The sequence below is a fragment of the Meleagris gallopavo genome, chromosome 5 (assembly GCF_905368555.1).
Source record: "Meleagris gallopavo chromosome 5, MGAL_WU_HG_1.1, whole genome shotgun sequence".
NCBI classification, from domain to species: Eukaryota; Metazoa; Chordata; class Aves; order Galliformes; family Phasianidae; genus Meleagris; species Meleagris gallopavo.
In genome coordinates, this window is record NC_139408.1 from 44,468,468 (window position 1) to 44,480,554 (window position 12,087).

At 37.0% G+C, this 12,087-nt stretch overlaps 1 protein-coding gene across 3 annotated transcripts in view; it reads left to right on the plus strand.

Moving 5' to 3' along the window:
* Positions 1 to 12,087, plus strand: part of SLC24A4 (solute carrier family 24 member 4) — an 84,095-nt gene that overhangs the window by 45,113 nt on the left and 26,895 nt on the right. For 2 of the 3 annotated variants that reach the window (XM_085225519.1, XM_031553654.2), the window contains 7 exons: positions 990 to 1,064; positions 2,991 to 3,075; positions 5,077 to 5,180; positions 5,948 to 6,022; positions 7,971 to 7,996; positions 8,556 to 8,609; positions 9,118 to 9,260. In XM_085225519.1, the coding sequence (XP_085081645.1) occupies positions 990 to 1,064; positions 2,991 to 3,075; positions 5,077 to 5,180; positions 5,948 to 6,022; positions 7,971 to 7,996; positions 8,556 to 8,609; positions 9,118 to 9,260 (562 nt within the window). The remainder of the gene's footprint in view (positions 1 to 989; positions 1,065 to 2,990; positions 3,076 to 5,076; positions 5,181 to 5,947; positions 6,023 to 7,970; positions 7,997 to 8,555; positions 8,610 to 9,117; positions 9,261 to 12,087) is intronic. The other variant, XM_085225520.1, reaches the window with a different exon arrangement.

A 12,087-nucleotide genomic window follows, 5' to 3' on the forward strand; every position in this document is an offset into this window, starting at 1 on the left:
TTAACAAACAGGCCTCTGTATTTATCGACATATTTTTAATACTTTGATTTCATATTTTAGATATCCCTGTGTGGGTACAAATGCTCAGAAAGTAGCATTTATTTAAGAATATTATACAGGTCTAAATTTACAGTGCCTGTATATTCATCCTCTTGCAGATAAAATCTAGGCTCCGTGAAGCTTAGAGGGACTGTAAACAGGGTTTGGAGTTCCTTTGTTGATGACATAATCTATGATGTGGAAGATTCTTGAGTCTCTTTGTTTTTTATTGTGCCTCTATGCAAAAGATGCAATTGTAATTAAAACAAACAAACAAAAAACCATGATGAAATATATATATAAAAAAAACACATTAAGATTTATATTTTATTGTAGAAAAAGCAAAACAAATAAGACCTACAGGCTCCAGTTTTCCATTCTCAGCTCAGGAAAAATAATGTAACAAAGGAGACGTTTTTGATGGAGAACAGCAGAATTAGGCCTACTTGCAGGAAACATAAGGTCACATAATATAGAGGGAGCATTGCAAATATGCATGAAATCAGAATCATTACTGAGAGGTGTGTTGCAATGAGCCGTGGTCAGGGTCCTCTTATTTCTAGGTATGATTATTTTATGTTGCTAATTTGCACAGTGTTGCTTTCTTTTCAATTACTTCATCCAGTAATCGATTGAAAATATAAATGAGGACCATGTAACTTGTTAAAGTCCTGCCTGTTACTTTCCTGTCTGTGAAATTTTTTTTTTACACCCTTTTCATTCAGTCATACTTTTTATATTCTAGGATTTGGCAACCATTACTGTCCTAACCCTAGGTATAAGAATCTACTTTTATGCCATTCATTGATCAGCAGAGGTGTTTTTGTTTAAAATGGGGTAGAAAATGAAGCTGTGTATTCTTACCTGTCTGAATTAATGTAGTATTTCCTTTTTCTTCTTTTTATACAGAGGAAATATCTGAAGTATTTCTTGAATTTATTTTCTTACAGGCTCTGTATATGTTCTATGCTTTGGCTATAGTATGTGATGACTTCTTTGTTCCATCCTTAGAGAAAATTTGTGAGGTATGTTAAAGAACTTTATTCCTCTTTTGAAAATGTATTTATACACTGCAGTGAACATTTTGTGCCCTCATTGTTTGGAGTTCCTTCCTGTTAATTTTTTGGCTGCAGTCCTATTCAGAGTATTAAGGCATTCCGTGAAAAATCTACACTGTAATCTTAGCCCATTGGTCCCCATGGGCTCATTCAAGGAGCAAAAATGAAAAATTTCGGGAGGTCAGTTAGCAAAATCCACTCTTGAGTATCTGAAGCATGTATGTAGGATGGATGTGAAATATGGATGATTTGGGTTTGTTACTGTACTCTAGTTTTAAGATTCATTTGTGGAAAAAAAAAATCATGCATTTACAAATTAATGTGTTGGCTGTACAATTTTTGTTAAGTGTTCACCACTGTATCAACATGGGGCAGGTGCCTAGGATCAAGTGGAGAAAGGGAGAATGTATATGAAAAGTATCTCTTGTGATTTGATATGGAATGAGAATATGTATTTTTATATTAAAAAAAAATTAACAAATTCCTTTACATAATTGCCGTGAAGATGTTGAAAAATTACATGTAGAATTCTAACTAAGAGTGATAATCAGGAGGAGTTAGAACCTATACAAGAACATTTTATATTGGTCAAGTGTTTGGTGGACTATTGCGAAGTGCATACACAATACAAAACAAGATTTTTCTTCCATTTTGATGGCAAAATTGGAAAACTCATCTTCAGTTTTTTAATAGAAGTGACCATTTTCTGAAAAATGCATGTAATTAATATAAAAACATGTCAGTTTTCCTATGGATACGTAGACAGATCTGCAATTCCTATTAATGTTATGTAGAGCTATGTACTTTTACTTATTGGTAGAGGGACAGGTGGAAGAATTAACAGAGGCAACCAAGATGAACAAAGTATTAAGTAGGAATCTGTTATTTCCCTTTTCAGATCTTCTGTCTTCAGCTTTAAATTGTACTAGTTGGGTTGTACCAATTAATTTGTTGTTCTTTCTTAAAATCTTTGTATTTTGTCTCATGTTCTTCTGAACATTGAGACAGCTAAGAAGAATTGAAATTGTGTACTTACATTTGAGCTCCTTCAGCAGTATGACTAGTGATAGATCGCATGATAAAATAAGAAAACGTGTTTCTGTTTTGTCATGTTTTGTAGCATGCCATTTTTATCAACTTAAAATGTTGCATACTGCCTGAGAAATACATTATTTCTGTACTGATCTTTTATGTCACTAATCACTTTTCTGTCCTTTGAAGAGAAATGAGATACTAGCAATTAGTCTAGGTGGTCTCAAAAAAGCTGTCTTTATCGTTGAAGGAAAATATCCTCAGACAGTCGCAGCCCACTTTTGAAGCTAAACATCTCTACTGGTCTTAGAAATCTAAGGCACTTATATCCTATTAGTGCTTAAGAGACACTGTCATAAAAATAGCTCTAACTGCCATGCACGGGCTTGTCTGCATCTAATTGGACTAATTTTGTTGTAAGTGAAGATAGAAATAGGACTGTTGTTAGTAAGTTTCAATCAGAGGTTATATTTTTCTGTTACCAGTTTTAAAATTTTAGAGACTCCAAGAATTGGCCTTAATTCTTGCATGATTGTGTTTAGAATTCCAAAATTGAATTCTTGAAAGCCATTGGAGTTTACAATCTTTTTGAGTGTGCAAGAGATGCTTCTCTCTAACGTCAAAGCCACTATCATCTGATTAGTTATTTAGAAGTAGATAGTATTATGTGACCACTGACTTAGCATTTAAAAGCATTTTATTTGCCCAAGGTATATTTGCCAGGAGGCAACGTATCATGGGAACTGTTTGTTCTTTAATAGCTCGGTGGCCAAAAAATGTAGAACTTCTATTGTTACAGCTGTATAACTGCGCACTGTAAAATGAGGAACAGTGCTGACATATCCAATATTTCTCTTCCAGAGACTACATTTGAGTGAAGATGTTGCTGGAGCCACATTCATGGCTGCAGGGAGCTCCACGCCAGAGCTGTTTGCATCTGTTATAGGTATGGAACCCACACGCTGGCTTTCATGAAAGCTCTTAAAAAATCAGCAGCAGGTCAAGCAGAGGCATCCAGAAGTGCTACTATTCTTCTGTCAAACTACAGTCAGCAATTGCAACTGTCAGCTAATCTGGGGTGCATGGTATAATTAACTACTCAAAATATCTCATGAAACTGTGAATCTCCTCTCAGAACACAGAGAGGAATGGTTGATTCTGAGTACTGAAAGTAAAAGAAGAGTTGTATTGTATTGCTGTCCCTTGAGAAAGAATTAGAGGTATTTGATGTGTCTTTTGCTTCTTTTGTCATAAATTAAGGAAATTAATTTTAGCAAGGAAGTAGGAGAACAAGAAATAAGGAAGAAGAGCAAATTAATATAGGTCTGCTAAAATCAGAAAGACATAATGTTCTGTGTACATTACTGAATTTTTTCAAGTAATCTCTATACTATTAGGGATTAATTATATAGAAAGAAGGTCTCAGCGGCAAAGCAGAACCATTTAAGACAGGATTATGCTAGTAGGGAAGGGAGAATGCAGCAAATGTGATTCATCTGTTTTTAGTAAAGCTTTAATATACTTTCTGCTACTATCATGACTGACGGTCATACAAGCTTTAGGGAAATGCAGTCTAAAGGAATGTACTATAAAATCATGCCCAAATTATTAGAAAGCAGATTTCAAATATTAATTAACTAAAAGCTAGGTTTAAAGCTGGTGATGCACTTGAAGACATCCTACAAATTTCAGACTTATTTTTTATATATGACTTGAGTGAAAAAATGGACACTAGATGGAAGGCTGACATAAAGAAGGATCTTGACCAATTTGAAATCATCAGGATGAAGTTTAATGTCAGAAAATGGGAAGCATAAAAATAATGAAGTGAATATATACCCAATGGGTATAGTAACTGCTCGGAGGGCTGTAGATCTGAAAGGGCATTGATGTATTGCAACAGAAGCAGGAGTCAAATAATAGTGGATGATGGGATCTTGCAAATAACAGATGATATTGTATTAGACCCATTTATAAAGCACCAGCTTTATAAAGTATCCTGCCTTGCTCAGTTCCACTAGACAGCATTTGGAATATTATATCCAATGATTTTATGAGTTTCAGAGGAATTGCAGACAAAATAGAACAGATGCATTGACACACACACGCGCACACATACACACACAAAATGGTAGGAGGTTCAGAAATTATTATCTTAAAGGTAATCTCAAAAAAAAAAAAAAAAGTCTGTCTTTAAGGCTCCCTTTAGTGAAAGATTTGAAGTACAAGACACAGCTCTGTAGTGCATTCAAGAAGTAAGAAGTTATCTTTGGTCCTATCTCAGTGTTGAAGATTAAACTGGATAATACATAGAGATCTCTTCCTGCACTTAAATTCTGATAGAATTCTGTTACAGATAGGTATTTGAGGCATAGTTTAGTTTGGAACTAAAGGAAATGTGAAATTTGGTACTAGAACAACTTAAGTTTGAATCTTGTTTGCCTGTTGGAGTTAGAAGGCACATGTTACTGCTCCCAAGAAGACTCGCAGTTTTTTGAGGTAAGAATCTCTTACTGCTATGAGACATTCCAAGAAGCTGCTAAATATTGAATGCCTAAGAGAGAGGTTTCTATGCTTTATAATACTATGTGAAAGGAATTTCATGCTTCTGATGTGAGTGGAGATATTTTTCACTCATTTGAATGAATTACTACGTCAGTATCATCTGAAGTGTGAAATACAGAACTTAGTGTAGAACTAAGTGGGTAAGGCAATTATTTAATTTTAATAAAAATACATATACAATACGTACATATAGACATGTTCATCCAAAAATGTGAAGCTGCTAGCTAGGCACAAAATATTCCACAGGGAAATGAGCGTTTATTATGAAATATATTTCAGTAAAACTCTCAAATGATTTGTTGTTCTTGAGTAGTATACATGTTTTGACTAATTATCTGTGGCCTAAAATGAAATGGTGGAGGTAACATTTTTTCCTCTGCAGGTGTATTTATCACTCATGGAGATGTTGGAGTAGGGACCATTGTCGGTTCAGCTGTTTTCAACATCCTCTGCATTGTAGGTGTATGTGGATTGTTTGCAGGACAGGTTAGTAAGATGCTTCTCTTAGTGGAGTTCAATTGCTCGTATTTGATTGGTTTGCATGAACAGGTATTTGAGGAAAAAAAAAAAATAAGGAAGAACCATTAATAAAAACACAACAAAGCCAACAAAAAATGAGCTGGCAGCTGAAGAATTATCAGCTTGAGAAAAAAAATTATGGAATGCTTTGCAAATAGCAAACGTTTCCAAAAAGTTCAACTGCAGTTTCAGCACTCTGAACGTGCAGCATACAGAGGAACCTCATTCCTCTTCATACAAGACTGTGTCTACAATCAGATGATCAGTGGCTTCTGTTAATCTTTCCTGGTTCTGATTCTGATTTAAAAAAAAAAAAAAAAATTAGGACAAAGTCATGAGATTTCTTGTATCTATTCAGTGGATGGTTAGACTGTGTATCTTATAGTTTTCTGTATTTAGTCTGCTAGTCATCCACAATTAGAATGATATGGGAGCCATTGCTTTGTTGCACTATGAGTTGTACTTTACAGTTGAAATTATAGCGAACTAAAATATTATTAGTAAGAAATCTATTTCATAAATGGGAGGTTTTAGATTATTTTTATCAATACTGGTTATTATAGATACATTGTCTAACAGACTGATGAGATCCTGTTAGCATAAAACTACTATCTGTTCCAGAATGATTAAGCGAAGTTCTGCTCATGTAATAACCAAATGATTGCAAGATGGAAGCCATTGTTTTGTCTTTAGAATTGCTTACTTTTGTTGTCTAAAGCTGTGATACTTTTCAGGTGGTTTGTCTTACCCAGTGGGCTGTGTTCCGAGACTCTGTGTACTACACCTTATCTGTTATCATACTTATTGTTGTAAGTAAATCTCTTGTCAATTAAAGTTTTTTATTCCTCGATTTTGAAGGAACTATCTGCTAAGCATTGATATGTGCTGATTAACAGTTATTTTCCTAACTAGCTCTGGTGACATCCAGAAGTGAAAGCTCAGCACCACTGTATCTGCCAGATATGAAAACTTTATACAGTCTCACAGAATATGTGTCCATCATGTCAATCCACATTCATTCATTTTGTACCTATGGTGTGTAAAGTTCTGGGGACCAGCAGTATATGATGCAGTTAGCACTCTCTTCTGACTCAGAGAAACTGCTACTGGATATGAGAATATTTGAGCTCTACCTTGCACCTCTATTTTAAATAGAGAAAGTGTCTGTGTCTTGTTTCTTCACAGTAGTTTTATTTCACAGATTCTGGGTAAATTTTTCTAAATAGAGCACCAGTGAGATATCACTTTGTTTAGAACAGTGAAGTAGATCTGAACATGTATTTTTATAGTGGCAGGGAAGGGAAGAAGCCACTTTGTTCAATTTCTAGAAGTACAGATCACTAGTTGCCTGATCAGATGCTGAAGTTAAAAGGCATCGTATAACCATAGGATGGTTTGGGTTGGAAGGGAATGAAAACTCACCTAGTTCCAACCACCCTGCCATGGACAGGCACATCTCTCAGTAGACAGGTAACTCAAAGTCCCATCCAACCCACCACTGAACACTTCCTGGGAGGGGGCATGTACAGCTTCTCTGTACCTAACCACTCTCAGTGAATAATTTATTTCTTATATCTAATCTATGTCTACACTCTTTCAGTTGAAAACCATTACTGCTTGACCGGTTACTACATGCCTTTTTAAAAAGCCTTTCTCCATTTTTCTTACAAGTTTCCATTAAGTCTTAAAAGCATCTTCTGAGAGCCTTCTCTTCTCCAGACTAAACAAATCCAGCTCTCAATCTTTTCTTTGTAGGAGAGATGATGTATCCCTGTGATCATTTTTGTGTCCCTCATTTGGATCCACACTAACAGGTCCACATCTTTTATGTTGCTCCAGAACTGAAGGCAGTATTCCTGCTGGAATCTCACAGGGATGAAGTAGAGTGAGAGAATCACCTCCCTTGCTCTGCTGGCCATGCTTCTTTTTATGCAGCCCAGGATACAATTGTCTTTTGGGGCTACAAACACACTACCAGCTCATGCCCAGTTTTTCATCCATCAGTACTTCTCTGCCAGGCTGCTCTCAATCCTTTCATCTCCTAGTTTGTACTGATGTTTGGGATTCTCCTAACTCGGCACCTTTCACTTGACCTTTTTGAATTTCATGATATTCTTATGAGCCTACTTCTCAAGCCTGTCCAGGTCCCTTTGGATGGCATCCCTTCCTTCTGTTGTGTCAGCTGCACCACCCAGCTTGGTGTCAGCTGCAGAGTTGCTGAGGATGCACTTGATTCCACTGTCTTCCACTATCTACATCGTTAATAAATATATTAAATACTAGTGAGTCCAGTACAGAAACTGGAGGGACCCCTCTTATCGCTGATTTCCACCTGGACACAGAGCCATTGACTGCAGCTCTCTGGATGTGGTTATCCAACCAATTCCTCATCCATCAAATAGTCCACCCTTCAAATCCATCTCTCTCCAATTTAGACGTAAGGAATATACAGAGCAGGGTAAAAACGTGTTTTTATTTCTAAGAGTAGAAGTGAAATGTCTCTCATATGCTCACACTGTTCTACTAAATATTTGTAACAGTCATTAACAGGGATCCAAGCCTCATCCAAAAATCTTATGCTTTAGAGCTATGAGGGGCATAATCCATATGGTGAAAGTTCTGGTTAGAAAGGGTCAAAAGGGGAAATCTCCAGTAGCTTCTGGCTAGATATGACTGGTACTTATTAAATAAATTTGAATGTTTTCAAGATAGATGAGAGAAATGTAAACTTATGTTTCCTTTTATCTTTCTTTCTAGTTCATATATGATGAGAAAATAGAATGGTAAGTTGCCTAGACTATTCAGTAACATACTGTATTTACCATGAGACTGATCAGTTAATGGTGTTGCAGCATACACAGATTTCATTCATGCAACCTGTAAGCAACAACTGGATTTGACACTTAAGAAAGTTGTTCTGCTCTTATTCTAGTTGTTAACTTTTACAGTTGTACTAGGTGTCCCAGAGAATGGGAAAAGGTGGGATTCCAGTGGAAGATCCTAGGCATCTTCTGAAAGAGTCCTCTAAAAGAGTGCCTAGCCTGTGCTTCAGAACAGATGCAACAGAATGCCTTGGCATTGTGATCCTTAGAGTGCAGCTCTGGTTTCTGTCTATGTAGCATGTTTTTGGAATACATGGATTACATTTTATTTGCATGTTTATCAGAACTTGATAGACTTTGTTTCCCCCATTCTCTTCAGACACCATCGAATCTAAAAAATGTGAATCCCGTATGCACAAATGTGAATTGTACTAGATGTTTAATGAACATTCTTATGTAAAACTTGTGAAGGATACAAGTGTTTGAGTTGTCTTTTAACTCTTTTTTTTGTCTCTCTGAGGTGGGAAAGCCTTATACTCATCATTATGTATTCATTCTACATACTTATCATGAAGTAAGTGCTTCTTTCTTCTGTATTTCTTCTCTTGTTAATAGACCATTTGGTGCGGTTTTGTCCTTGGCTCTCCTCCTGAGAACAATGCAGCCAGCCATTTTTCTATCTATGGTCCCTTGCATTTTCATGCTTAATCACTTTTGTTCCAAATATGTGCCTGCAGTGGGGAACACCATGTTCAGAGAAGCAGTGAGATAAATTGACAGCTGGTGCAAAAGGGAAGAAGCCATAGTATAGTGAATGTCCTGGTTCCAAAATCCATGACTCCAATGTTCTGTTTTCCCTGAATGTGGTCTGGTCTTTTTTTGCATTCTGGTATATCTTATGAGAGAAGTACAGCCCTTGCTATGCTATTACACTGCCACTGAATTTAGTAGTCTTTTCTCTTTAACTTCCTATTAGTTGTCAGAGAATGTGCATCTATGCTGTACTGCTTGCTCGCAGAAATTGTTCTCGGGTATTTGAAAGTTTGATGAAGAAATGTAGCAGACCTTTTTTGCACTTTCAGGTACAATGTGAGGATGCAAAATTTCTTCACTCTCAAAAGCAAGAATGTTGGAAATGGTGATACAGTCGACAATGAGATGGAAGATGGTAATAAATGTTATGCCTCTAGTTGTGATGACCCGTCCATTCCATTACTGTGGAAAGGTAAGGCTGAGCAGACAGGACTTGGAAAAATAATAGTTCACAGGACCTTTTTCTCTTTAATGATGACTAAAACACTGTTGTAATTCAATCTTAAGTAGGATATTTTATTGGATTGACTTGAAAGTTCAGCAGTCAGGCCACCAGTTGAGAAAAAAAATCAAAATTATATTTTGTAGAGATTCTGAAAATAAGCTGCTTTGCACATGGGCAGTTTTGCTTCCTTTTTCTCTTCTGTTCAGTGGTGAGCTGTGAAAGAAATATTCTTTTTTTTTTTTGCCAGGAAGAAGGTTGTTTTCACCTGGAGGGAAAATAAAAAAAAAATAAAGATTGACTAGTTTGGAACTAAAAGCTGAGGGTTGAGTGTAGATGGAGAGAAAGGCACAGATCAGTGGGCAAAAGGGATTACATGTTGAGTTCAGAAGATCTTCAGAAGACTGATTTTGACATGCCTGTATAGCTCTGCATACATTGCCAAGCACATATGTAAAAGTGAGAAATGCAGATTCTTTGCTGTTTGTTTCCTTGTCATAAAGGGTAAGAAGATGACACTCAACATCAGGTACAGGAGGTAAAAGCATGCCCAGGTTGTTGGTTTTTTTGCTTTTTGTTTTGTTTTGTTTTTTTCTCTAAGCTTGTTTGCCTTTCTTTCTACTATTACCTTTTTTTTTTTTCTAGAGAGAAAAATCATTGCTCTGTTCAAAGTTCTAGCTATATAGTTCAGTGAGATCGAGCGACTCTTTGTGAGTGAGGTCTCCTTGCTGTGTACTTAGCAAACATCTCACATTCTAGAAGATGAGTTCAGCAACAATGAAGAAAAATTTGGAAAGGTCCCCATGTAGTAAAAAATCATGACAAACAGGAATTTACAGCAGATACAGATAATCCTGCTCTTTTCTGCTTTTGCTCTTATACCAGGATCTCTTCAAAGTAGGTAGCATCACTTGCACTTATACAATGATAGCACACATATTCATTTATTTTGTTTAGACGGCATTTAATACTGAATTTAAAGAAACTCTAATGGTAGCATAATTAATTGAAGATGTCTTTGAAATATTTTGGTCTCAAGTGCAAGGTGTTGCAGTTGGGCTGGAACAATCCCAGATATCTGTACAGACTGGGAGTACTCCTTGAGAGCAGGCCTGCCAAGTAGGACCTAGGGACATGAGCCACCAGCTGCTGACATACTTGCAGTCTGAGGGGACATCCATATCTTGGGCTGCATCAAAAGAGAGGGGTGGCCAGCAGCATGAATGAGGTGATTGTCCTCCACTAGTCTGCCTTTGTAAGACCCCATCTGGAGTACTGCATCCAGACCTAGGGCCCCTAACAGAAGAACGATGCAGAAATGTTGGGGCAAATCCAGAGGACTGCCATGAAGATGATCAGCAGGCTGGAGCACCTCTCCTATGAAGAAAGGCTGAGAGATACAACAAGAGGAAATGGCTTCAAACTTAAAGAGAGTAGATTTAGATTGGATATAAGGAAAAAGTCTTTTACAGTGAGGGTGATGAGGCACTGGAACACATTGTCCAGAGAGGTGGTAGAAGCCCATCCCTGGAGATGTTCAAGGCCAGGCTGGATCAGGCTCTGAGCAACCTGATCTAGCTATGGATGTTCCTGTTCATTGCAGGAGAGTTGGACTAAATGACCTTTAAAGGACTCTTCCATTTCTTAGGATTCCATGATTCTATTATATATTTCTAAGATTCATCTCTATGGCCACTCTATGATAGAGGGAAATAACACAGACTGCTTGCCTGTCCACCTGTTTCCTTTTCAGGAAATGTGAAGATTATTTAATGATGCTTGTAAAGAACATGTAGAAAACCCAGGCACATAAGTATGGTTTTTCCACTAGCTGTTGTCCACTGCAAATTTCTCCTTTAATTTTCTTTTTTAAAAAAAAAAAAAAAAAAAGCACTGAGACTACAATTTCAGTGAGATTCCCTTTGCCTTCTCCAGCATTCATTGCAAAAAATACATGCCACATTAGAGGGACCATTGTGAGGAAAGTGTGAGAGTACAGGCATTATCACAGGTAAAGAGCAGAGGAGATAAACAAGAAGTTAAGGAGATAATGGAGTTTGGATTGGGTAGTGGAAGATGGTGGTGCCAGCCTCGTTGCTCTTTTGATGGATACCCTATGTGTCAAGAAACTGTCCTGGAAAACCATCACGTGGATCCCTGTTTTGTTTCTCTCAAATCAAAATAGGACACATGCCATGTGCTATATTGGTGGCCTGCTGTTAGTTGGCACTTGGCTGGCTTCCTAAGCTGAGCTGCACCTCCTTCAGTAGTGGCTTTCTGAAACAACAGTACTGCTAGTTCACAGTACATATGTCATATGCAGCTCATTTTTTTTAAAATTATTTTCTTGAGCTTCCACTGCTATAGTATAAAAGCTTCCATTAGTGGAGCTGCACAGAGAAAAAGGAGAGCTTTTCGCTTTAAACTAAAGTCACTTTCATGGGCAAATCCTATACATACAGATGAAGGTGAAGTATTAGTACTTTTTAAACAATGCTCCTATTTTAAAGCACAGACATGACTTTTCTTATAAATTTCCACCAGGTGGCATGATTTGATGCCTGCCTAAAAACAGAAGCTTTTGATAAAAGTGGGGATTTTTGGTGTGATACCTTAAGAGCCTGATTAGAGGTAAATTGAAGTCAGCAAGAAGCTTTCTGTTGACTTTGGCAGGGCTGTAGGTGATGTCCTTCATGGTGAGCAGGAAATATGGGAAATTTGTCAAAGGAAAAAGCTGTTCTCAGAAGATATTTGTCTGAGGAATATCACAAAGGAGAATTGGAAAAAAAAAAATGTA